The sequence below is a fragment of the Cololabis saira genome, chromosome 13 (genome assembly GCF_033807715.1).
Source record: "Cololabis saira isolate AMF1-May2022 chromosome 13, fColSai1.1, whole genome shotgun sequence".
NCBI lineage: Eukaryota > Metazoa > Chordata > Actinopteri > Beloniformes > Belonidae > Cololabis > Cololabis saira.
The window spans coordinates 20,734,379-20,762,118 of record NC_084599.1 but is presented as its reverse complement, the minus strand read 5'-3'; the positions used below and the strand labels follow the sequence as shown (position 1 = coordinate 20,762,118).

Sequence of the window (27,740 nt, the reverse complement as noted above, 5' to 3'; positions counted from 1 at the left end):
GTAGAAATAAAGGAGTGCATTGGAACAAAAAAAGAAATTTAGGCAATACAGTCATTTTCACTGTGTTAATTCTTCCTATCAGCGACAGTGGTAGGGAGTTCCACCTCTGTAAGTCCGCCTTCACTTGAGTTACCAGTGAAGAAAAATTAGCGGTGAAAAGAGAGGGCAGAGTGCGGGTCACATTAATCCCTAAGTATCTAAAGCCCGACGGGCTGAGTTTAAAGGGGATATCAGATTGTTTGAGTTGTAAAGCAGAGGAGTTTATGGGGAAGCATTCACACTTGTTAAGATTGACCTTATAGCCGGAGAAGGATCCATAATTCTTCAACAGAGATAATATTGGTGCAATGCTGGTTAAAGGGTCAGATACATATAAAAGGAGGTTGTCTGCATAAAGTGACAATTTGAGTTCCACATTGGACCTAGAGACTCCGCGAAATAGAGGAAGAGTTCTTAGAGCAATTGAAAGTGGTTCGACGGATAAAGCGAATAGGAAAGGGGAGAGAGGGCAGCCCTGTCTCGTGCCGCGTGATAATGTAAAATAAGTGGAGTAGTTGTCATTGGTGTGAATGCTGGCCTGAGGGGAAGTGTAAAGAAGTCTAATCCACGATATAAACCTGTGTCCAAATCCGAATTTATGAAGTGTTGCAAAAAGATAGTTAAATTCGACACGATCAAACGCTTTTTCAGCATCAATTGCGATAACAACTTCAGGGAGTGGAGAAGAATCTTTAGAGAGAATCACATTAAGAAGTGTACGAACATTATAAAAGAGCTGGCGTCCCTTGATGAAACCATTCTGCTCCTCAGATATGATGCTAGGAAGGATCTTATCAAGACGAATTGCTAGTGCTTTGGCTAAAATTTTGACATCCACATTCAGTAAAGACAAGGGCCTGTAAGAAGTGCATGATTCAGGGTCCTTGTCCTTCTTCAAAAGGAGGGCAATGGACGCCTGCATTAAAGAGGGAGGCAATGAGCCATGATCAAGGGACTCATTGTACATTGAAAGTAAAAGGGGGGCTAATTTGTCTTTGAATTTTTTGAAAAACTCAGCTCCGAACCCATCGGGACCAGGGGCCTTGTTGCTTTGCGTAGCTTCAATGGCGGCAGCAATTTCTTGCAAGCTGAAAGGAGCATCGAGGCCATTAGCCACATCCAAATTAATAGTAGGGACAGTGATATTATCAAGAAAGGAGGTCATTTCTGCTGTGTCAAGTGGAGATTCTGACTCATAGAGAGAGGAGTAGTATGACTTAAAAATTGTGTTGATGGCGATTGGATCGGTGGTAAGTGTGCCATTAGAATCTCTAATGCTGGGAATCAGTCTCGACGTTGCTTGCCTTTTTAATTGGTGAGCCAATAACCTGCTTGGTTTATCGCCGTGTTCATAATAGTTGGCATGAGCGCGTAATAGGAGCCGTTCAGAATCGGCTGTCGCTATAAGATCGAATTTTGACTGCAGATCCAGCCGTTGTTTCAGTAAACTCGGACTTGGGTTAACTGAGTTTAGTCTGTCTGTGTCCTGAATTTTAGATGTGAGCTCCTGTAATTTAGCCCTGCGGATTTTACTGGCGTATGCTGAATAAGAGATAATCTGTCCTCGCAAATATGCTTTGAGTGATTCCCATACTAGCGAAAAACTGGTAGAGTCTGTTTTGTTTAATGCAATGAAATCATCTATTGAAGCAGATATAGAAACATTAAATGCATCATCGGATAAAAGCAATGGATTAAACCTCCAGGGAGAAGAAAAACGGGGGCGCTCAGACCATGTTATATTCAAAGTTAGAGGGGCGTGATCCGAAATAACAATTGGGTGGTATACGACAGAAGTAACTTTGGGGAGAAGAGAGCCATCAACAAAAAAATAGTCAATACGTGAATATGACTGATGTACTTGAGAAAAAAAAGAGAATTCCTTATCTCCAGGATGTGAGAACCTCCACGGATCAACAAGCCCGTTCTTGACTGTAAAATCGGTAATAGATTTTGACATAGAGGATTGAGTCAAAGTACGAGGATTCGAACGGTCCAAAGAAGGATTAATAACACAATTCAGATCACCGCCCAGTATTGTAATATGCGTATTTAAGAAAGGGAGGTTGCCAAACAGCCTATCCGTAAAATTGGGGTCATCAAAATTAGGGGCATATATATTCACCAACAATACAGGGTTACAGTATAGAGTGCCCGCAACAATAAGATATCTACCATTCTTATCAGATATTGTCCTGGAGACGGAGAAATTGACTCTTTTGTTGATCAAAATTGCTACTCCTCTAGACCTAGAATCAAAATTTGAATGAAAAATATCACCCACCCAAGCTCGTTTGAGTCTGAAATGATCTTTATTTCGCAAATGAGTTTCCTGAAGGAAAGCTATGTCAGTGTCCAAGCGTTTCAAATGTGAAAAAATCTTTGATCGCTTAATTGGATTATTCACACCTTTAACATTCCAGCTAGTGAATGTAATGTTTGATCCAGTATCAGGCTTGTGCAGATTACGATCGCTCATAGGCATTCTCTGAGAGAAAATAAGACCGACTCACCCACCACCAGAGGAGACATAAGGAAAAAAGGTAAAAGGGAAAACCAAAACAAACAAAACTCAGGAGTATATACATACCTACAGAGACAAAAAGCCAACATCCCATAACCCCCGCCCACCCACCCAACGCACATTAGATGATCCCATCCCCAAACGATGGAAGCAGCCGTGCTGGCTTCAAAGGAAGCCATTCTCGAAAGGAGATGCTTTCGACTGTAAAGCTAGATACAAAAACGAAAACAAAATTAGCTCCTGCAGAGTTAAAACCTTAAAAAAAAAAAAAATAAATAAAATATGAGGCATATGAAACCAACAATCTGAGCCATTCTGACGACCGCTGTCTTGTCAGGGTAACAACAAACGTTAATTAAATTAAGGAGATCTTTGGCCTATAGAACAATGATATATACATATATGTACTCGCACACCCACACAGACACGCACACACATGCACACAATTTAAGCAAAGACAGGGGTGTGTGCATATTTTCTAATCAAGGCATCATACCAGAGAAATGATTAGGCCTTCAATTTTAAACGGTGTTGTTCCCATTGATAGTTAGAAGAGAAAAAAAAAAAAAAAAATTAAAAAAATTAAAAAATTTAAAAAATTAAAAAAATTACGACATAAAGTCCCATTTTCTGAATTGACTCAGTCACTCACCCCGGGCCAGAGTCCCGCATGGACAGCAAGCTGGATAAATCGTCCCAGAAAATTAGCTGGTAGTCACTTTTTTTATTTTCCTGATGAATGCCAGGGCTTCATCTGGCGACGTGAAGTCACGCTGCTGGCCATCATGGGTTACACGCAGCCGGGCTGGATACAGCAATCCATACCGGACTCCTTCAATCTCCCGCAGCTGACGGCGCACGTCATTAAAGGCAGCGCGCGCCCGCGCTGTCTTGGCTGTGTGATCCGGGAACACGGAGATGCTCATACCCCGGACTTTTATCCGCTGCCGCTCTCTCGCCTTTCTCAGGATGTCAGCGCAGTCGGTGTAATAATGGAGCCTTGCCACTATTGCGCGGGGCCGCTCCCCGGTCTTCGGTCTCGGCATGAGGGTGCGGTGGGCTCGGTCCACCACCGGCTCTGCGTCGAGGGAGAAGGCTTCCGCCAGGAGCCTGGAAACGCCGGCTGCAGATGAAGAGTCAGGATCCTCCTCCGGGACGCCAATAATCCGTAGGTTCTGCCGACGGGACCTTGACTCCAAATCCTCGCATCTGTCCTCCAGCCTCACATATTCTTTCGACAAGTGATCAACTTTTTTCTGGAGAGCAACGATGTCATCTGAGCAGCTTGAGAGCGAGAGCTCGATCCCAGCGACCGTGGCTGCGAGACCCGCGACGTCCGCCTTCATGGAGGAAATACTGCCAGAAAGATCAGCTTTAAGGGAAAGCAGCTCGGACTTAATGGACGTTAAATTCTCGTTCAGTGCTTGCTGAAGCTCTGACCTAAATACAGCCGCAACATCATTGCGAAGAGCGGAGAGAAGTTCGGTTTTAAGCCGGCTGAACTCCGCAGCTGGAACCTGCGCAGCGCAGGTGCTCTCCGGAGGAGGGGAATCACCGCGGGGCGAGGAGACGGCATGAGCCGCAGGCCGCGGGTTAGCTGGAGGGTTATTCCCCGCTTTGAAGGACTTTGGAGGCATTTCCGTGGTAAGTCGTCGAAGTAACCGCGTTGAAAATAGGTTAGTTAAAACCAAAGCCGTGGGAGTGATACAAAAAGTGCCAATAAATGCTGAATTAAAATTAACTCTGCAGGAGCTCCGCTAATTACGTCTCACCCCATGTAAAGCTAAGCCGGAAGCCCTACATTTCCATATTTGTATATACATATATATATATATATATATATAACCTGTTGTGTCTAAATGAGAGCACAGCCCCTTCCTCGGCCTACAGTCCTGGCTCAACAAGTCACAAAGCCATTTTCTCTGGCCTATAACTATAATACTGTGACGTGAACACCAGCGTTAATTAAATCAATAGGCAGGACTTTTCCGGTCTCTGGCAAGGTCACACATTACCCAGTAGAGAGCAGAAACAGAGAGAAGTGGGATTACTCATATGGACATAGCCAAAACAGAAATGTGTGAATAGATGAGGTGACTGCTTGGGGTGTTAGAAAGTTTTGTCCTTGCCAACAACTTTCATTTATACTATTGTATATGTGTGTGTGTATATATATATATATATATATATATATATATATATATATATATATATATATGTATATGTGTGTGTGTGTGTGTGTGTGTGTGTGTGTATGTATGTATGTATGTATGTATATATATATATATATATATATATATATATATATATATATATATATATATATAATTAGCTACTTTGCCCACTTTTGCTATCTGTAAGGTAGCCCTGGTGAGCTGGGGTGTGGTATAGATAGCCACTAAGTGCATTCTGCTTAGTATTCTGCTGAGATGGCCACAAGAAGAGACATTTTCCTTTCTCCTCCTCTGAAGGAATAATCAGCCTTGCCTTTCACTCCCTTCCCCCTATAAGAGGCTGAGTGATTTACCTTTCTGTTTCGCAAGGTACCTGCAGGGGTGTCTTCAAGTGTCTGAAAATGCATGGAAATGTGTTCACCCTGCGTTTCTGTGTAAGAGCTTCACCACATCTGATTTATTAGCTGTCTTAGGAAACACATCAAATTCTCACGTGTCTCCCTCATCAGGAGAGTCGGGGTGAGAAGTTGAATCTGTCAAAAGTTAGCACATAGCAGTGTGTCCTGTGTTATTTTTATTATCAAGTCCTGTTGGTTTCCCAGCTGTGATAGCATCTTCATCTGATCTGTTGCCAGAGTCGCTAGCTCACCAGCCAGCCCTGTCGTCATACAGCCGCCACGCTGCTTGCCGCCACCCCTTCCCGTATATCTCTGCATCACTCCCGAATCTGCCATCATCCTGCTTTATCATCTTCCCCTTATCTCCTAATTCCACCTTTCTCCCAGTTCCCACTACCCCAAACACACCAGTCACTCATGCTTCTCATCTTTCCATTCGTTTTATCCTACATTCTCATGGCATTCATTTTTCCCTGTGTTGTTCCCTGTGTTGTTCATGTGCTTGATCTTGTCCGTGTACGCTGATGAGTTACTGAGTGACAGGACAAGACCAGAGAGCTCTTGAGAAAAACAGGAAGAATGAAAAGCAGGGGGAAGAAGTGAGAAATGAAAAAAATCAATTTACTTGAATGCATATCACATCGCTCTCTCTCTTTGTCTCAATATTGACAGTTAAGTGACAAAAAAAGGGGAAGACAAAGACAGGCGGATGAAGAGTGAAAACAAAATATGTTGAGTAAGCAGAGAAGTTCTGTGTACTGCAGCATTACTTTCCTGGAACACATCGATTGTCCGTGAGGTGCAGAGATCAGTCAGCTTTATTTAGCTCTAGACCCAACCTACAACAAGCACTTCAGCAACCCATGCCACACAGAGAAGACACTATGCTGAACGCTCAGCGCACCACAATTACCACACTCTCAACTACACACATTAAACAAGCCACATCTTAATCTTGTCCAGAGGCATTTAGGATCAACTCCCTGACACGAAAATATGTTTTGTGGTCAGATGAATCGGTAGTTTAGATCTGTGGTAGAAACAAAAGTTTAAAAAAGGATCAAGTTGGTATCAACAAAGAAGAGACTTGTGCCTCCAAAAACAGCCCTGGTTGTGAGGTGGTACTTTTTAGATTTTTATTTTCTTCTTGTTGATTTCTACTTGTGGTATCCTTCTGTCAATTCGGCTTTGCTACGCACAGTAGAGCCTTAAATCTATTAACTTTATATTCTATAAAGGAATTGTTTAGTTTAGTTTAGTTTATTTTGTTTTGGTCATTTACATTTTAAGATGTTTGCATATACACACTGTATATGTACAGTATACACACAGGTATAAATATATATATATTATATATATGTACACATTTCCTTTTTTTTTTTTTTTTTTTTTGACCAAAAGGGTATAGGCTGAAGCCTCATGGCTTATTTTGCCTATCCTTTTCAACAAAGGCAGACTTCAGAAACAAAAGATACTAATAAGAAGAAAACGAAACGAACGAACAAAACAAAGAAAATAAACAAAGAAGAGAAGAAAATAAATGTGGTCACTCACGATTTGAGGACAGCTGCAGGAGGAAAGTTGCATAATTTAGACAGTTTAATATGAAGAGAATTTATATTTGTGTTCTATATTTATCCATTATTTTAGATTTATAATTTTTTTTAAATTTATAAATTGAGCTACTTTTTTTTAGTTCCTCATCCAGGCGGTTCCATAGTTTCACCCCTTCGACACTGATACACCTTGACATTTTTTTTGTTCTTGGCCATTTCTGCTCAAAAATGCCATATTGCCAAATTGTTGTTCCAAAGTCGGATTCCTGGTCGAGTGAGTGAAGACAGAGATGTCACATTGTTCATTAATATCCAGTTGTTTCACGGCAGTTGTGCCTTAATGGCAAACACAGGCAAAGTGCACTTCCTCCAGTTTGGACAAGAGAAGAACAAATAAAATGCAAATGTCTGATTATGTCACAATGATTAGAAACGCTAATCATCACTAACTTCAATGCATGAAGAAGACTTCTTGTTTAAATGAGTAAATGGGAACCCATGAGATAAGTATAACTCCAGCAAGCCCAAGGGGTTCCTTTAATCAACAAAAAAAAGAAAATCAAGCCTCTGTAACTGAATGTTCTGATCCATCGTATCAAATGCAACTCTGGGATCTGAAAGGACAAGTGGAAGTCTAGATTTTGTTACCATGACAAAGTAACCACTCCTGAGTTTGTTCTATTATATGCTCTGTATCCTGACTGAGACGTATCAACCAAACACATCATTTATGTGCAAACAATCGCAAAGTATTTTTTTATGTTTTTGAAGATAACATCCATTAACTAACCTCCCTTCTTCATAACTGTGTTTTGTGTGTTCCTGTTGCAGGCAGAGGCTCCCGTCTAAGAATGTGTACTACTACCGCTGCCCCAACCACAGACGCAACTATGTCATGTCTTTTGCCTTCTGCTTTGACCGAGAGGATGACATATACCAGTTCGCCTACTGCTACCCCTACACTTACTCCAGACTGCAACATTACCTTGCCACCTTGGAGCGCAAAAACCTCCCATACCTGCAGAGGGAACAGCTGGGACTCAGTGTGGTAAGTCACGATGTAGAAAGTTAAGCAATCAGCTTGGAAAGAAAACATAAGGGAGGTAGTGATGATTATTGTCGGGGTGGAGGTGTTGAATATTGACAAGGATTGAAGATGGAAGGCGTAATGCGTAATAATAATGTAATGTAATAATTTAATAATAATGTAATGATTTACTATTATTAATAATAATAATAATAATAATGTAATTTAATAGTTTAATAATAATGTAATGATTTATTATTATTATTATTATTAATAAGAATAATAATAAGAATAATAATGTAATGTAATAATTTAATAACGTAATGATTTATTAATAATAATAATAATTTAATAAGGCGTTGTGTGTCTGTGTGTGTGTGTGTGTGTGTGTGTGTGTGTGTGTGTGTGTGTGTGTGTGTGTGTTCGTTCAGATTAAGCAGTCACAGATTTGTAACTCACGTGTGGCTGCAGGTCACAACTTCAGTTTCTTGTGCGACTGGGATTGTTGCACGGTGGGATGGCGGACTGCAAGCCTGCGTGTGTGTGTGTGTGTGTGTGCGCAGGTTTGAATAGTCGTGTGCGTAATCAGCAGAGCTCTCACCTCAGCAGTAGCAGCTAGTGTATCATACACGCTGCCTCCAGTCTTGTCTGCTCTTATCAAATAATTGTAGGAGAAAAACTCATTAGAAATGCTTGAGAGATTACAACTTTTTCTTCTGTCCTCCAACATTTGTCAGGGAAAGCTTGCTGCAAGGGAGATACCATGAAAGTACAGGTACTTGTAAGGAGCACTTGACCATAAAATACAGAAATTACTCGGGATTTTAGAAATCATGGCATGAGTCGACTGATGGCACTAAAAAAAAAAAAAGATCAGTAGTATCTCTGAAATTATAGCAGTAATGACCTATGGTATTAATAAAATTATGAATTGTGAGTATTCGAGATTTTGATTGTATTATATTTAAAAAATAAATAGCGGAAACATAAAGTGACATCAAAGGCAGCTGACTGTCAGAACAAATGTATTTGTTGATTATCAAATGACTTGTGTGTTGTACCAGTAGGGGTTGCAAACCTGCCTGGAAAACAACAACTGTGTTGGGAAAAAAAATGATAAGAACCAGAGGTTTTATTAATTCACTGTGCAGCCATTCAAACTGGGAACTGAGAGGATTCATTGGGCTGTCTTGGTTTTTGAGTGCAGCTAAGATAAAATGCACAATTTTCCACACAGCAGCATGTCGCAGTACAGTGTTTGATTACCTTGTTTGATTTCACAAATTGTTGTAGCTTAACTGTGGCTGTCCATTGTCGTTTAGGGACTTTCTTTGATGATTTAAACCTGGTCAATTAAACTCAAATTGGCAAAAATGGTTTGTTTAGTCAATGTCTCACCCCATTTTCTCTGCCGTTTTCTCTGCCACCTCAAAATAAGAAACAGCTTGGTTGTTGAAGAAATACATGTGGACTGCATGATCAGTTATCGAGGAGATCCAATCAAATTTATATAAATGAAGAGAAATGACACTCTTGTACATGGTTGCATTCCTTTGATTCAGAGGCGGACTCCACCACTAACGAAAGGGCCATATCAAATAAATGATAATGCTTTTAAAGCTAATAAAAAAAGAGATACTGTATTGTCTGCACTATAAGGCGCACTTAAAATCTTTAAATTTTCTCAAAAATCGGCAGTGTGCCATATAATCAGGTGCGCCTTATGTATGAATTATGTCGTGCTGACTGACCTCCAACCAATTTGATGTGGTAGACTGGCTCAAAAATCTGCCAAAATGTTTTAATGCGACTTTGGTAAGTGAGAAGCCACTGCGCTTGATTGATTGTCGGACCATTCAGCCGAAAACGGGGACGTTTTATTAAAGTCGGTCCTTGGTTGAATATGGGTTGCAACATCAGACAATGATAGATAACTAATTATGTGGTGCTGGCAAGCACCATCATCCAACATCTAGTCAATATTACCTTACTATTAGACGTCAACCCAACGTTTCAAATCTATGTCATAATCCAATTATAATCAAATGTTGGAATACAACATTTTTCCAGCCTCACACCAACTTCAGGTGTCCGCTATCGCTGGCAACGACGAACCAATCAGAGAACAGTATGTACTACGCTTACCTCTGCCACTAATTATTTGTGGATTCGTGGAAGATGAATGATTTAAAATGTGAGTGTATTTTTCTGTATTAGTTAAAACTGAACAATATTCAGAGTTATTGTGAATGAGTTGAATAAAGTTTGACTTACCAGATTGTTTTGTTTCGCTTTATATATGTTATATCATGCACCTTATAACCCAGTGCGCCTTATGTATGAAAATAGACCCGTTCATTGATATCGTGCCTTATAATGGGGTCCGCCTAATGGTCCGCAAAATACGGTAAAAAAATATATACACAAAATAAACCAACACAAAATTTTGTAAGGCATCACAGTCCCTTTGCAGATGTATTTAGAGTCATATTGGTTAAATGTACAAAGAACTCGCATATCTGCAGATATATCAACTTAATTTTCATATTTGGACTGGATTGAATGATGGGAATACCCAGAAGTGAAAGCTACTTTTCAATGTAACATAATGCAATGTAAATGATTTTCTGTCCAAGTAAAATATACACCCCCCTTTTTTTTTTAAATAGTCAAACTATAAAACATGAGTACTTTATTACTGCAGACTAGTAATACGTTGTTTTGGTATAAGAGAATAAGCAAACCAATTTTGTTTAACAAATTAACAGATTTCTTTTTTTTTCTCAACTATTATCAAAATGTGGGAAACATTGCAGCACAGTAAAATTTAAAGTGAAGCTATACCAAGTGATCCAGCAAATAAAAGGGTTGATAGCTCCCATCTTTGCTGGTAACTAATCTTCTCCTCCATCTGCACTATTGCTGCTTGGTGTAAAGCACAGTGTTCATATTAAACTAAACAATTCAGCTACCGTGGCAGACTGTTTTCACTTTATTTTGAAGCTGCATCATTTCTCTTAGCAAGGTAGAAGGGGAGCAGAGAAAGGGCAGGTCTGGTTGATTTGGCTCACAGCATCAGCATCAGTATTAGTATTCATAGTCATAGAGGGGTTTTATCACCATATTTTTCTCTTTATGTTCTCTGGGCCTTGGTTGCAGACAGCTTAGCCCCACCCTCTCATATCTCTTCCCCTATCTGCTTCCTCTCTTCTCTCTCACCGTTACCGTCTCTCCCCTCTTTCAGATGCACATATGGAGCTCTGTACACAGGCAGAGGTCAGAGAAAAGGGATGAGAATAGATAAAGGGAGATTTCTGACTGCATCAAAGTTAAAAGACAATTTGATGTAATTTCCGAGACAATCTTTGGAAACAGCAGAACATCTCAGGAACACCAGAATGGCTGTAACCTCCTAATGGTTACTGTTATCTCATAAAAATGGAATTACGATCTGTTACCATTTGTACTAGTAATTTGTTTCTTGTAATGTACTTTTCCATGTAAATTTCATCCAGCTTCTATGCAGCATCAGATACAGTAAAATATGTTTCTATTGATTGTTTAACTCCATGATCATTATGAGTGAGGTATTCTCCACTTATTTATAAAAAGGTAGTTTATTTCCAAACTTGTGATTCATGAAATCATGATTCTCTTAATCCGAGTGAGATGAATGCTATACATGAATCACGCTGAAACAAAATGAACTGGAAACATGAGGAGCAGATGTAATAATGCACCACTTTGTTAAGCATTATTTTATTCTAGCCATCAACCATGGTGGCATTTCTATAACATATTTGTGACACATATCTTAAAGGTATTGTGACATCATTTTTAACATGCTTTTAACACTATTAAAAGTCTTGGCCAACATCCCTCAAATGTGTGTAAAAGAGTGTAACAAGAAAATCTTCACTCTAGTACTCAATTCCTGGCTTTTTATTACAGTGTTTTTTTGCGCCGTGAAAAATGCTTCCTTTTCCCCCTTTCCTGTCAATCATTGCGCCGCTCCTCCTCCAAACCTCCTCCAACCCAGCCATACGCTCACAGCGGCGTCGGAGAGTTAAGCCGGGAGCGACAGGCGAAGCACGGAAAAGCAGCAGGGAGAACAACAGCAAACAATCATAAAAATAAAGGCATGCAAGCAGCAGTGTACCCTTATCTTAAGTCCAGTCAGTGGCCGCGGGTGTTCTTAGCAGTTGTCCTCCGGTGATTAGAACAAAAGAGGCTCTAAACAGCTCCGTGTTAAGCCTGATTTATGGTTCCGCGTTAAATCGACGCAGAGCCTACGCCGTAGGGTTCAGCGTACGGTGCGCGTCGCCGCGTAACCCTACGCCGTAGGCTCTGCGCCGGTGTAACGCGGAACCATAAATCAGCCTTTATGGTGCACTGGAGAGGAGAGGAGGCAGGGAGCTGGGTGGAGGGGGCGGTGATTTAGCGGGTCGTTACGTCACGTTCCGCCACCAAACCACATGCGCCGTTTTTGCACAGTTATGCGGAAAATCCCAGAAAGCACACAATACACTGAATGTTAAAAGTTCGTTGTTTTTTGGGTGTAATTGATGTCAAGACACCCAACAAAACACAAAAAATCAAGAAAAATTTGTTTTTCATGTCACAATACCTTTAACATTTATATTTGTGAAGATTTGCTTTTGCTTAAAGCCAGTTAAAAATCCAAGCCCAGTCTGAGCACACTCACTCACTCAGACGGATGCATGTCACACACAAAGATGAGAAGAAAATGCCAGGAAAATCCCACTTATTCTCAAGAGGAGAATGTCTTTGGATTCTTCCTTTGCTGATGCCCTGCTGGATTCATGGCCCTGATTCTGCTCCTCTGGTCCCTCTGTGTCTGAACATTTCCTTTTGTAGACCATCCTGACATGATCTAAGAAAACCATTCTCTCTTTTCTGCCCTTGAGATATCCATTTCCACGGGGACTCAAAGAAAGACAACAGGCTTTCAACTTGCTACAATACTAACAAGCCTCTTTGAAATGACCCCTAACGTTTCCTTCTCCAAACTATTTCCTAATTTCTTTGTGCTTCTCAAGTGTCCCCTGGCCATCTGGAATTGAAAGCGCCTTATTTGCCCAGCCTGCCTGTTGACAAATCGTTTTTCTTTTCTTCTCACTGGTAGGCAGTCTCTGCCCTGGAGTTGTGGAGGCAGCAGTCTGACGTTTTCTTGTACTAACCCCAGTGGAGGAGGCAGGGCTATGACACTATTAGTCACCTCTGACACAGTGCAGCCTCTGCCTTTAAACCAGATGGATAGAAAGTGTAGTGAGAGAGAATACGCCGCAGCCTTAATGCCGCACGCTACACACAAGGCCCGTCCCACTATTAAGCTGAGATTCAGTGCTCATGGTCATATCAAATAAAACTATTGATCTGAGCATCACAGTCCAGAAATGTCACATCCACTCAGTTTTACTTTTTTCTTTTTAAATCCCACAAATAAAAGCAAGATTGTGATTGATCCCTTGCACTGTGTTGAAGAAAGGCAGCGGTCACTGTCAGCTGCAGTGATTTACTTCACTCACACTGTTGTGATTGAATTTGAGACCTTATCCCGTGTGCTGGGAGTGTTGGTTTGCCATGTTTTGGTGTGTACTCTGTGGAAGTAGGTCTCAAAGAAGGTTTTTTCAAATGTATTTGATTTATTTTTATTTATTTATTTATTTATTTTTAACTTTGGAACAATGGGAGTGGAGTGAAGTGAAGTGGACACTGCAGCTATCTGCCTGGCTGCCTCTCTCTTTCCTTATCTCTGTGTTTTACACTGTATGCCAAGATCCAATCAATAGCCATTCAGGCCATGGAGAGAGGAGAAGGTCAGCAGCCATACTGCAGGAATCGAGGTAGGCAAACAGAATGAGACAAGTAACACAGGCGGCACACCATGAGCTGAGCATCGCAGGAGGATGCAATTCACTTGTAGTTTTGACTTTAATATGACAACATTAGACATATATTATAAATAACAACTGAGCTTTTCTGTCTTTCCTCTGGGCTGCAGTGACGGTTGTTTGTATCTTCTGAGCAAGTTTCTGCTCACATGATACACAGTCATCAACTGACAGAACAGCCTCCATGGTGATAAAATGCCAGTTTTAATTAGAGTATAGTTAGTGTCAGCTTTCTCTAAAAGCTGTCTCTGATATCTGAGTTCTTGACGCGGGAGGTTATTCTGTGAATGGCTCTGTGATGGGTTTGTAATGAAGAGAGCTCTCCATCCACAGAGTGCCCCCCTCCTCACACACACACACACACACACACACACACACACACACACACACACACACACACACACACACACACACACACACTCTCCCCTCAAAACTAGCTACTGAATGGTCTTTCAACTGTTCATGGTGAGGTGATGATGAAAAGTTAAACTGTGTGATAGACGTGAACTTTCACTTTTTATTGCAGTTATAAAAGTACAGACAGGCTTGTACTAAAACCTGTTAAGACACAAAGAGACGCAACCTTAAATGTATTGGAGACACATATGTCCTGCTCTTTTTATCCAGGTCCTGGGAAATTGCCGTTGTGGTGATGGTATATTACAAATAAAAGTCTTTATGTCCCTCTCACTGATGTGTTATTATATAGGACTTTATTAGACCTCACCATGTGTAATGAACCACAAGATATACTACCCTGAATTACTTTTTAGAAAACATTATAATATAAAATTATATGAAATTTACAGTAACCTTCAACAGTGTATTGGATTTCAAAAAGCAAAAGCATTTTCTTTTTTCCCGTAGTTTAAGATAATTCATAGCTAAAGCTGTCATTAAAGAGTTGAATGACCAATATTTCTCTCTGACGTATGTCAGGATGTAGTTTAAACATAGCTCTAAAGATAATACCTCAAATTCTTAAATTTGTTATAAAGTAAAAATTTTGCATTCATGACAGGGTCAGTCCATTTTTTTTTCATTTTTTTTTTTTTTTTTTTTTTAACTCCACTGCTTCATCAGCCGGACAAATAGAGCAAGAACAACGACAAATGTTTGCTACTGCATACAGTCTACCTTCCCAACATAGTTTTTTAGCATTGTTAGCAGCTAACTGTGGCATAAAAACACCAAGTAAGAAAAGCAGTGTTTAAAAAATGAGAAATGCTAAATTAAAGACATGGCTTACACCTGTATCAGTGGGTGGCGATAACATTTTTACTCTATATTTATGACTTCCTTTGTTTTGATGAATTTGTGTCTTTTGTTTATCTTCTGCTTGTTATTAACTTTACAGTTTTTGCTTTAACTTTTGCTCTTTTTTTAAAATGTTTTTGCATTTCTCATTAATTATTCTCTCTGCCTCAGGAAGTTTAGCATTTTACTTGACAGCAGCTAGCAGGTATCTGGAAGAAAGACTTTTTATCATTGAGTTATATGTTAATCACTGCCTACAGCACCCCTGCATCAGAACTGTAAGGAAATTCTTTGGAGATGGAAAGGTCATCACTGTATCAGCGCAGGTTACCTGGCAGCTCTTGTTTTTTTCACTGCTTTCTATTTTGCTTCATTAGTGAGTGACCCTTATTATATCTGATGCTTCTAACCGTCATTTTAGCTTCTGTTGGTCAGCACAAGAATCTGGAGAGAAAAAAAAAGAACCTAAACTTATTTTTGTACCAGACAGTTGACTAAGGAGGTGATCTAGAGGGAACAGTAGATAAGCAGGTTTATGATCTATATCCGTACGTTATAGTACTGTATGGCCTCTTATCTCCAACTAATGGTTCCCTGTGGATCCTAGCTGCTTTATTACGCATCTCCATCCTTGCATCTCTCCCATCTCTCTGGTGATTAAGAACACAGTAATGAGGGAGAGGTGGTAAGGATTGGGAGGAGGTGGGGAGTGCATTAGGCATTGCTCCTAATGTGTAGCCTACTGCGAAACGGGAGGGAGTGCAGATCGTCTCCCTGTGTCAGTGGTGTGTTTAACTTTACAGTTTTACAGAGCCAAACTCAACCGTGCGTACGTGTTTGTGGGAGAAAGACAAAAATTATGGGCGATAAATAGATTAAAGTATCACAGGTGAAGGTCTGAGGATTTTGTTTGTGATGTTCACGGAGCGTTGACCTCTTGTTGAACCTTATTATAATGCTGGCACAAAAGCACACAGATTTTGGGTTACTCAGACAAAGATAATATTTATTTTGGAAATTGGAACTTATTCGCACCTAAATGGCTTAGCACTCGGTCTCCCCTCGCTCTCACTTTCTTTTGTGTCATGCTTTTGCATGAATATAAATGAAGGTAATGAAAAAAAAAAAAATCTCAGAGACGTCTCATGTCTCCGGGCATACAGTGCTCTGAAGAAGATTTCTCTGGCAGGTGGATAGTTGAGAACTTAGACTTATAAAATTAAATAAGAGCATGAACATCACTCCACACGGATGTTTTGTAGTAGCCGGCAGACAAATCATTCTCTCTTTGTCTCCTTGCATCCCCCACTTCTAAGGTTTCGGAGGGAAATCCATTCCCATCCGTACTGCCGTGTTACAGCCATGATCTGTCCTCCTCTGCCAATGGAAATTTACGCTGCCCGCTTCTGAGATAACTCTCACGATCGAGCACTGAGCAGTCGAGCACTCACTCTGTCTCATTTGGGTGTCGGGACTCAGTTCCCTTGGGGGACACAAAGAGGAGCAAAACAGATAGCATTTAAGGCTTTTAATAAATCAGAATACACTGTTCTGACAGTGTAATTGCTTTCCATTGCCTGGCCCAAATTCAACAGCAAGAGGTGGTGGGGGTGGGGGCAAAGAGGGGCGAAAACAAGAAAACGAAAAAGACAGTGGAGAGTAATGCAGAGCGTGCTGTACAGTAGATCATTTGTTCGAGGGAAAAGAATGAAAATTAATGAAAAGAGAGTTGCTCGCCCTCAAAAGGCAGCCAAGCTTGAAATTCACTTTGAGAGAAACTTAATTTGTTGTAAATGGGCAAAAAACATATTACTACACAGCTCATAGAGGGGGGTGCGTGGTGTGTCCGTTCGCTGCGTCTGTCGGCATGTGTTTGTGGCAGATGAGGAACGCTATGCTCTGAATAGCTCAGCTGAGAGGTGGGAGGGTGGGTGTGTGTGTGGGGGGGGGGGGGGGGGGCACAGGAGCCTGTTAATAACTTCAGTAACAGCATTCTCTTTCTACATGACTACTCTCCAGCACTCACTTCTTGCACGTCAGAATACAACTCCGAGATGTGGAGAACTTGTCAGAAGTTACTTGCAAGGAATGAAGTTAGGCCTGTTCACGTCAGCCGTGTTCACATATTTGTATGTACTGTGTGAATATTCATGGTTTTATTTGTATGTACCTCATTGGTATTAAAGTGGAGAGAAAGTGGTATTGCTGTTTTATGCTGCCCACTTCACAGGCGACAAAGGAAGTAGATGCGTGTATTTGAATGATTGATAACTCCACTCGAATCAACCTTGGAAATCCCAACATTTCACTAGTTTGCATAGAGTTGTCTTATGTCAGTGTCTTTAAAGGGGACCTATTATGGCATCTAATCCCTATTTTAAACAGGCATTGAATGTCTTAAAAACAAGCTTTGTTTTTGTTTTTGCTAAATAAATTAGAAATTCAGCTTCTGAGCCATGTCTTTATCTTCCACGTTTCTAACCTCCTTCTCTATGCTGGATTCTGAGAGGGCGGGCGGCTATGATAATGAGGCACTGTGCTTATTGGCTGCCTGACGCGATGACGCGATACACCGCTACGAAAAAAATGGTGGAAGCTCCGGCCGGTGGAGTTACCGCGTCCTAAAACCGTGTCATAACTGCATGCGATGCGAGCGAGCGTCAGCGACAAAATCAATTCCATTGCTTTATTTTCTATGGGACTGTCCTAACTGGACGCAGCGCCGTTTTGAGCTGGTCGTTTCCTTCCGCTCGCGTTGAAAGCCAGTTGAAAGTGCCGTAGGAAACGGTCACGGATGGGGAACGGCTGATCCAGTTAGTTGAAATGAGAAGTTGTCTCTATGTTACTGTACCTCCTAGTTTCACTACAAAAACCTCAATAAAGTGGCAGCTGGCTGGAGGGAGATGGACAGAGAGCGTCCAATGTCACGCAGTTCGATGCGATAGTTGGACGCTTGCATGCAGTTACACGGTTTTATAGTTGTGGGTGTGGTTTGCATTTTGGTTACGTAACGAAAATTCGCAAATCTGACTGGCTCGTAGAAGTCACATCAGACTGGATGGCTCATCCAGGCGGCTGTACAGACACTGCAGAATTTGGTTGCCTTCCTCCTTCTCTGAGTTGGCAGGCTGAGGGGAGACCACTTTATATATGTTAAAGCAAGAGGAAACGTGTTTTTCATAATAGGTCCCCTTTAAGTTTCGTAGTCAGTGTGGACACCCATTGGGGGTGTAACAATATATCGTGCCACGAAATTTCGCGATACAAAAACGTGACGATACGTGTCGTGGAGGTGACAAACTGTATCGCGATATTGGGTTATTAATATTCATCTATTGTGTTGACTAGTAACGCGCATCCGACCACGCGTGATGACCGCGCCTTGACCCGCGGACGAAAATCTTACTCCGCTCAGAAGAAACTAGTACCGTTTTGCGTTCCCGATCACGGGACTCTTGGGGGGTTTTGAGCTCTGAACTTTTACTTACTGTATGTAAGGCTGGTGTCGAGTTAAGCCTTACCTTATTAAACCTTTTTTGGGTTGTGAGTAGGATAAACACGGGGACAACTTCTGCTGAGTTCCAGTGTACTTTAATGTCCGCTCAACAGTGTAGGATTTTAGAGCATCAACACAGCACTTAGTGCCGTACTGTGGCGTATCACTCCGCCCAATCTAAAACAGACTAATCACTACAGATAAACTGACTAGTGTCATTATAGTCCCTGATTTACATCAGAACATAAATATATGAATATGAATATATTTATAAAATAATTAACCCTGAATTACCAAAATAACCTTCTTAACAAAAATAAATCTCCTCTTACACTTATAAGGTGAGCATGAATCAATCTTTTTTATGATGTAAAATTGTATGTATTTATTTACTTTTATTTATTTATTTAATTTTAGTTGTTAAATTTCTGGAAAAGACAGCATGGGGCAGCACGGTGGCTTAGTGGTTAGCACTGTTGCCTCACAGCAAGAAGGTCCCAGGCCTGGTCTTTCTGTGTGGAGTTTGCATGTTCTCTCCGTGCTTGCGTGGGTTTTCTCCGGGTACTCTGGTTTCCTCCCACAGTCCAAAAATATGCATATTAGGTTCATTGATGATTCTAAATGGCCCGTAGGTGTGAACGTGAGTGTGCATGGTTTGTGTGTTTATGTGGCCCTGTGATGGACTGGTGACCTGTCCAGGGTGAACCTGTCTCTCACCTGAAATGAGCTGGGATAGGCTCCGGCAGACCCCTGTGACTCTGAAAAGGACAAAGCGGGTATAGATAATGGATGGATGGAAATTTCTGGAAAAGAAAAAAGTCAAATCATACATGAGAGAAACTATTCAGTTTGTGGCAAAATATTTTTACTTGTATGAAACTGAAGATGCATAATGCAAACCTGAGATTTACTTTTAGTTCAGTTTTTGGAAAATGGTTGGCCTGGCATTCTCTTTAAAACTTAAACAGTTATAAAGCATTACAAACTGTAACAATAGGGCAAATGCACAGCATTGTTTTGTATTTTGTGTCCAGAGGCCATTTTTTCCAGTCATATGTTCCTCATTCAAGGTTGTTAAAAAATACTGCGTATCATATCGTTATCGTGACCTCAATATCGTGTATTGTACCGTATCGTGGGATTAGTGTATCGTTACACCCCTAACAACCATATGTATACCAGCACGAAAGAGCAGTTTCCTCTGTAGCTTGATAGGCAAACAAATTATGTGAAATCTGAATTCTTGTTACGGCTGGCTCAAACACCGAACATAACAATGAAGACCACACACAAACAATATTATGTTATATATGAATTTATTGTAGTAAATCAGAATAATGCACGAAGGAATGGAAAGAGACTTGATACCTAGCACCTAGGAGGTGCTGCTGCATCTGGATGGGGAGAGAGAGAGAGTGAACAAAGGACTGGCCTTTATAGGCTCAGCCTCACTAATTGTCACAGGTGTGTCATACCATGATTACCCTGTAGGGAAAAGGAAATTAACAAAATAAAACAGGATGTAACATACATATTTCAACATACGAGTTGCTTTTTAAATGTATGTACACGCTACAACGCCCTGTGATCGTATGTGGCTGCGAGTCGATCAGTGTGTTTACTAGTTGGTCTTTCTGCCAGGTTAACCTATTTGTGAGACCGAAATGCAAAGCATTGATTCAGCCCAAAATGTTATGTAAGCTTGAGCCATAAGCCAAGCGAGACTGACAGGCCAGGGTTAAAGCCGCTGATTGTAGACTTGCTACAGATTCATCTTTGCCTCCATTTATTGACCTCACTATTCTATAACTGTTCTCCACTGAGTCCTGAAGGGTCAACGCATATCTTCTTCGGTGCACTTGGTAGGATGGGTATGATTAAGCTGAAAGCAGTAAGTGTCAGGGACTGTCAATGAAAGAATATTACAATACAGATCTTTTATTTGTGTTTTACGAGTGTGTCCTGGCATTTGCCACTCTCTCATCCATCCTTGAGCAAGGGGTCCAACGCCTCACCCTCCCTCGGGCTCCACCCTTCCAATGTGGGCCAGCAACTTGGCACGCCTGGGGCGCCTGGAAAACCCTGATAATAAACAACTTTAGCCAGACCACTGGCCTCACCACCCATGCAGAGGCATTTACCCTCCATGTAAAAAAAAAAATGGAAAAAAAACTCTTATCATTCCTGACAGGTCTTTTTTTCTTTTATTCTTTGCAAGTCTTCGATATTTAACACCTGACTTGCACAAAATATCAGTTTTTTCTCTTTTTTTCCCCTCCTGAAGTTGGAGAAAGATTAGGGAAGTGACGGGTGCCATTTTTCTTCTCCTTTTTTATTCTCTTGCTTTGATGTTCTTGCTCTCCCACTGTTGATTGTATTTGTGTGTATGCATGCGTGTCAGTGTGTGTCTGTGTGTGTGTGTGTGTTTCCCTCACATAGTTGGACATCAGTCTAAGTGTGAGAAAGATGGATGCCAGAGATGCTTTCTCTCTCCTGAGGTATCATGTCTCCCCTCTCCCTTCTGCAGAGCTCGTCTGCACCTGCATATTATGATATAGTGCCTCTATTCAGCCAGTCGATTGCCTTTAACAGAACTGGGGCTCACTCGCCAAATTGAAAGGAATTGTGGCCTCCATTTCATCAGAGTCACAACAGAGCAGAGTGCAGGGCCCACAGGGCACTCAGGGGCATGAAGGAGACGTGTGGGGTCTCTTTTTCTCTAGCACTCTCCTTCACAATTTCTCCCTCTCGTACTCTCCCTATTTCTTTCCCTCTCTATTTTTCTGTCTCATTGTTTGATGCCATCTGATGGCTGTGGAAACATTTCACAGGAAATGAGTATTTGGTTTCCCATCAATCCATTTCTCCATTTCCATGCAGAAGTTCCTGTTGATAGCGAGGGGGAGAGAGAAAATCAACAGCAGTCTCAAAGAAAAATGTCTTCATTTTCAATTTCTTTGCCTCATACTTTTGAGACATGTAATAAACTTGTGCCTTCCCCTTTTCAAGTTACCTGCTCAATTCTTTTGTGAAAGTCAGAGCTTAAAAGGAGCTATCTTTCTAACAAATTCCTTTTGCAAGTCTTCTTTAATGAGAAAGGAATGCACATACTTTCAGCTTGTTATATCTGGTGGTATAGCAGATAGCCATGCAGGAACACCTGAGAAACTAATTCTTATTTGAGTACATAAAAAATAATAATTAATATAAATGAAATGAAATGCTAATTATATCAAAAGGAATTCCAGTTGCTCAGTTTTAAATATAACAAATGCAGTTCATTGGGCCTCAAAAAGTCGTTATGAGAAGTTAGAAGCTTTTTTTCAATTTCTTTCCTTTCTTATAGTCACATTATACTTTTTGTTCCAATGATCAGCCACAAAAACAAAATCCTATTATAAGGGGAAAAACACAGCCCACCCTGTTTCAATCCAATGTCACGCTACATCCCAGCATTTACATGAATGTTACTTAAACTCCTCCAAACTCTCAGATATCAAACTGATGGTATCTGTGGGAAGCAAAATAGTCCACAAATACCCAACCCAAAAAGTACAGAGTGCTGTTGCGCCAGGGAATCTAAGACACCCAGATGCTCCCTGTCCATGATCTGGCTGGTGAGAGCTGACCAGCCAGCCTAATTTTGAGTTATTTTAGCATGTACTGTATACACAACCTACTCTGAAACGAGCTACTGACTATGACAGGCCAGAAGGCAATTCCAGTTTCACCTAATCAAATCAATTGCATGTAATATAATATCATTAACTTAATCTCTATATCTGTACCAGTCTTCTTCAAAAGTTAGCAAGAGGAATTAATGTTTTGTCAGACATCTCAGAACTATTATTTCTCCCTGTTCATCTCAGGGTAAGTGCATCCCCACTGTCCATTGTCCAGGACAAGAAATGAATGCATTCAACCCACCTTTTTAGAATAAAAGATTGATAAACATCAGACTTACTACTGGTATCACTGACACAAAGTCCTTCTTTCCCACCATCTCCACACATATACTTTTCCTCCCCCTTGCTAGGTTGCAGTGCAAACAGGTGGGGAGATTTCAAAGTCTCGTCACCTATTGGTGACATAAAGCTTTTACATTTTGTGAAATGTGAAAAACACACATATGAAGCATGTAACAGCCACACATGTTCATCAAGCCAGGCTTGTATACATATACCACACTGTTCACTATTGTATTAAACCTCAAGGTTCAGTGCGTATTCCTCTCACTGGCTTGCAGAATGGTTAAGGGAGGAGAACGCCCAGGGTGAGGGAGCACAATAGGACGGAGTCTTAAAAGGGCAGTCGCCTTTTCTGTTTGGTGTGTTTGATAGAGACTCCCTATAGTATCCCATTGTAGAGCTGTCAAAGTACCTCTTTATAAATTCAGTGAGACACTTGAGAAGTACATAGCGCCTTGTCAAGGGCTCTTCCAATGTCCATCTTCTTTCATTTGTGGATCAATAGTTGTCTTTATTTTTGATTCCTTCTTCTTTTTCTTCTTCTGTCTCTCTCCATTCCTCTGTTTGTCTTTGACAGGGCAGCCCTAAATGTCTGCTTTAACTAGCTACTCACAGCCCTCCTCAAAACACATTTACATACGCATCAATCATGCTGTCAAAGGTAAAGGCATGACGCCATGTAATAACCAGAATTGGATTATGGTCTTGTCTCCTCCCTGACACTGACTGCTTGGCTGGCTGGCTGACAAGACTGTTGATGTGCAAGTTAAACAGCCAGAATTGTTATTGGCTAGTGCCCCTCCTCCCTAGTTCATTTTTTCCCTTTAACCTCAGGTTTAAATATGCCAAATAATGCCTGCAATACCAACTGAAATGTTTCCAACTATTTACTATATCACCAACTGTTAGCATATCTTTGCTTTTAAAAGTAACCTTTTATTAAAGCATTGTTCGATGAGTGGTAGAAGTTCAAGATTATAACCTCCCTGCTATGGTGTTAGTTTCCTGTCATTAATCAAGAATATACTGTTTATATTTGAGATCATTAGTCTGTGTTGTCACTTTCAAATATTGTACTGCTCTCTCTCAAAGCCCGGCGCTCAAACACAAACTCCACTGCACTGATGACTGATGGAGGAGGAAATTATAATTTTGCATTCACCTTTTTTTTTTTTTTTTTTACTTTAAAGCAACATTGTTTTTTGGGCGGATTTTAGATTAAAATCATAAGCTAGGGCTGCAGCTATCGAATATTTTGGTAATCGAGTATTCTATCGAATATTCCATTGATTAATCAAGTAATCGGAAAAAACTTACTTTTGCTTAATTAAAGCCCAATTATAAATAAACAATAAAAAACATTGTTATCCGGCGTCTTTACAGCTAAACTGTTGACACACCTTATGAAAAGCGCGCAGCTGACTTCTTGCACTTTATAGGGGACGCATACTGTACCTGTAAGCATGTTGTGTCACACTAAAAAGAATCTGTGCGAAACGTGAGCTTTAAATTTATTTTTTAATTAAATGAGGCTTCGAGGCAGAGGAAATTCCTCTAGCATTTTTGTAATCAAGTTACTCAAGGAATCGTTGCAGCCCTAATCTAAACTGGCTTTTAATAAAACATTTTCTAGATTCAGCCCATGTTTATGAGATGCCATTAGACACCCTATAAACCAGATTACAATTACCGTGGTTTATCCACGGCTTCGTGTCATCAGCCAGTGGTTCATCAGTTGTCCAGATGTGTTAGTGGAAGAGATGATGCAGTAGAGCACGTCACTGCAGCTGAAGTAATACAACAAATTACTACAAAAGAAAAACATTTTTAATAACATCAGTTACAACAAACATACCTTGAACTTCTGAGAAGATGCTTGGTTACAGCAGCACCAGAAATTATTGACCATTTATCTTTCATTCAAGAAAGGATTCAGTCTGGTTCCTCACTGTACCAGCCTGAAAACAAGAGGCCAGTTTTGACAATAATCATTATGCTGCTGCTGCTATAATTTCTGTCCTTGTGCAGATGGGTGAAAATCTAATCACTTATAACATGTATTTCTGGACTACTTACTGCAACTACCATTGAACATATTTCTGTTTCAATGCAGCGGATATCTATAACTTAACTTAGCTGAAGAGAAGTAACAAAGTTGTCATCTTGACAGCTTCATTCATTGCTTGTCAATGTCAACACTGAACATAAACACAAAGGCCTAGACACCAAAAAGTCACATCAACAATAAAATGAATGTGGGGGGGTATTCACCATCAGGACCTACATAGTAATCTTCAATCCAACTGACAGCTTCATCTGCAGTTATGATGATCTTTCTCAGTAAGATTCATGGAGTTTAGCTGCAACCGGCAGCAGAACAGAAATAAAAGTGAGAGAAAGATAAAAAAAAGAAAAGGGCTCTATCTCTGCAAAGGTGGGGGAAAGCGATAAAACAAACACAAAGCCTGGACTTATTATCAGTGTCTTTTTGCACAACTTGCACGCTGTCATTTTGCACTCTAGATACGAATTTTAGATTTTACTTTGTATTTTTATCTCTCTTGTATTATCTTAGTTTTTGCACTTTGCATGCCTTTAATGTATATATATTCTTATTTTTTTTTAATTTATTCTCTTTTAATACGATATTTTAATTTAATTTTTTTGAACCCGGCATGCCCCTGTGTTTCCATCTCTGCAAAGCTGCTGGAAAAGTGAATTTCTCTTGGAGATGAATAAAGTATCTATCGTTGTGAAAAAACCTATTAAATGCTTTTCAACATGTTCTTTCCAACAAGGGGAATATCTGGACTGAAACTGAGTGCGTCTAAGTTACCAAGTAATAAAACTTGAGAGATGATCCAGATTTCAGTGGATTTAATTGAAAAGGGTCAGAACGTACATCAGGCGTCTTGATGCAGAAATGACAATGAAACAAAGGAAGCATAATTCTTTTAAGACATAAATGATGATGACGTAAGAATGATGATTCATTCTTACGAAGCATTGACTACGTTTACATGCACTCAAAATTCAGGTTATTGCTAATATGCCGGTTACTGACACATTCGGGAATATTCCATTTACATGTGTGAGCAAACAGGGTTATCCCTGTATACATGGTGATTAATCATTTGGGATATGTGATATGATATGATATGATATGATATATACCAACCAACCAACCAAACAAAACATGAAACCGGAAGCAAAAACCCAAGAAAACCTGTTCATTTAGAAATCATGAAAAATCCATTGTTTTCATTTCATGCTACTTTTCAGGTTCATTCCAGACCACCTCCAAACTACGACAAAATGAAACAGTATTGCGAAACAAGTTCTATGTACTTTATCTTAAAATCTTACACTTGAGCTTCTTCATTACAGCAAAATGAGTCCTGGTTAATAAAATGTATTTGTATGAGTTGTTTAGGGACTGTTTAGGAAAACAATGATAAATACAATTTTATAAATAATTTTTGGCAGAAATAACTGAAGTCTTCTGTTGGGAGAGTCTGAATAAAACGTGTACACCCCCCACACTAACAAAAAGATGTGAAGATTTCATTGGTCAGGTTCAAATGTGTTTTTTCTTGGCTGGTGGACTTTTGACTTTTGATTGCACAACAATCCATGCTCAGCGCACAGATATGACTTCAACAATCTCTTTAGGTTGAGGTTTCAAACAATTTTAACCCCTCAACCTAACTAGATTTCTGGGAAATATTGTAGTTGGGGATAAAACAAATGATTGATTGTGTGATCGCCATGTGAGTTTTCATGTGACATATGCGGGATCTTATGTGAAATCCATGCATTTCTCATGTGAATCAAGGGGGATCAGTGTCAGACTGCAGAAGACTGGGACACAGGACTAATAAACAAGTCCTTTAATTCAAACGAAACCAGAAATAAACTAGCATCAGTAGAAAGATAAGTAGCAAATGACATAGGCCAGCAGGAAGGTTTTTCCGGGGCAGATAAGACACAGGTGTGAACAAGCGGGAAGTCATCCAAAAAGAAGGAATAACACTCCTCCCTATTTAACAGCATATCTGAAGATGTTTTTAATTATTTAATAATAAACACTTTATTTAAATGGATAACAAACTGCCATTCACTAAAATAAAATAAAAAACTCACATAGTAAGAGGAAAAAAAGTTACACCGTATTCCTTCATTTCTTGATAGTATGCATTATATTGAAATTAATCTAAAGTTTGTTATTTCGGGAAATTATGTCATTATCAAGGTTTATCACTCAAGCATCAATCATTAATGTGCAAAAATAGGATTATTTTACATTACTTTTTGTTCAAAGTCATATTTTCATAAAAAACAAGAAAATAGTCATTCTCATCGAATCATATTTTTATGAAGAATTGATCTTAAAAGTGACTAAATATTTCTTCATATCATGGTAGGAAGTATTAAATTCTGTTTAATTTTATTTCCCTGTGTAGACAGCCGACACATGTCTTCTTTTAACAAATGCTTGTGTACAGTTTTTGCTGTTGTTTGAGTGTTTCATGTCTGAAGAATATGGTCAAGCTGATAAACGTTGGCAAACAAGTTGGCAATACCAAAAACACCATGTTTATAAATGACAGTAAGTGAAAAGCATGGTGTTGACCTATTGCTTTCTTTGAGATATCTTTATTATGCTTCAGTGCTTCATTTGTAGAGGAGTTGGTAACTGGACGTCTATGGATAATGGTAGCGGCATTGTTCTCGCTCTGTGTTGTGACGAAAGCTTCATCTTACTTCAGTATTGTCTGTTACTTAAGCAAGATACACACAGACACTCCTTTTTAAACTGATATTATATATCTACTGAAAAAATGGCAATACGAAATATGTTGTAAAAAGAAAGTCACAAAATCGGACTAAATAGCACAGTCTGAAGCGCTGTTAAAAGGAGTCTGTTGGAGCCCCTGTTGAGTGTGATTGGTAGTCCTTTCAGACCGGGAGGACATATCCATCTTATTGCAAAGTCAACTGGTAGAGGATTTTCACCTTGAACAATAAGAGGTTCTGCAGTTGGAAAACACTGTCATGTGACTCCACAGATGCTTTATATAGACAACACCAGAAGCGAGAAGGAGTGGAGATTGATTGCAGGAGTTCTGAAAGCAGAAATGAGTTCTCTGGTAATTAAATACCATAGAAATTTGTAATTTTGCCCAACTGAATGGGATTTGTACAGCTGGGCGGACAAAACACTCTGATTCTAAAACACTCCCAGTGTGATATGCAGCCGTGTGCGTTGATGAGACATTATAAACCCACACCCAGCTGGAAATCCCGGGTCATATCAAAGTCGCGCTGTTTGATCCACCACCCCCCAATCTGTATCCCTAAAAGCCTGCAGCTTAATAACAGTGCT

At 40.1% G+C, this 27,740-nt stretch overlaps 1 protein-coding gene across 1 annotated transcript in view; it reads left to right on the top strand.

Annotated features, from left to right (window-relative positions):
• agbl4 (AGBL carboxypeptidase 4) overlaps window positions 1-27,740 on the top strand; it is a 361,271-nt gene that overhangs the window by 185,569 nt on the left and 147,962 nt on the right. Inside the window, exon 5 of the mRNA XM_061738212.1 lies at window positions 7,523-7,739. Within this exon, the coding sequence (XP_061594196.1) occupies window positions 7,523-7,739 (217 nt within the window). The remainder of the gene's footprint in view (window positions 1-7,522; window positions 7,740-27,740) is intronic.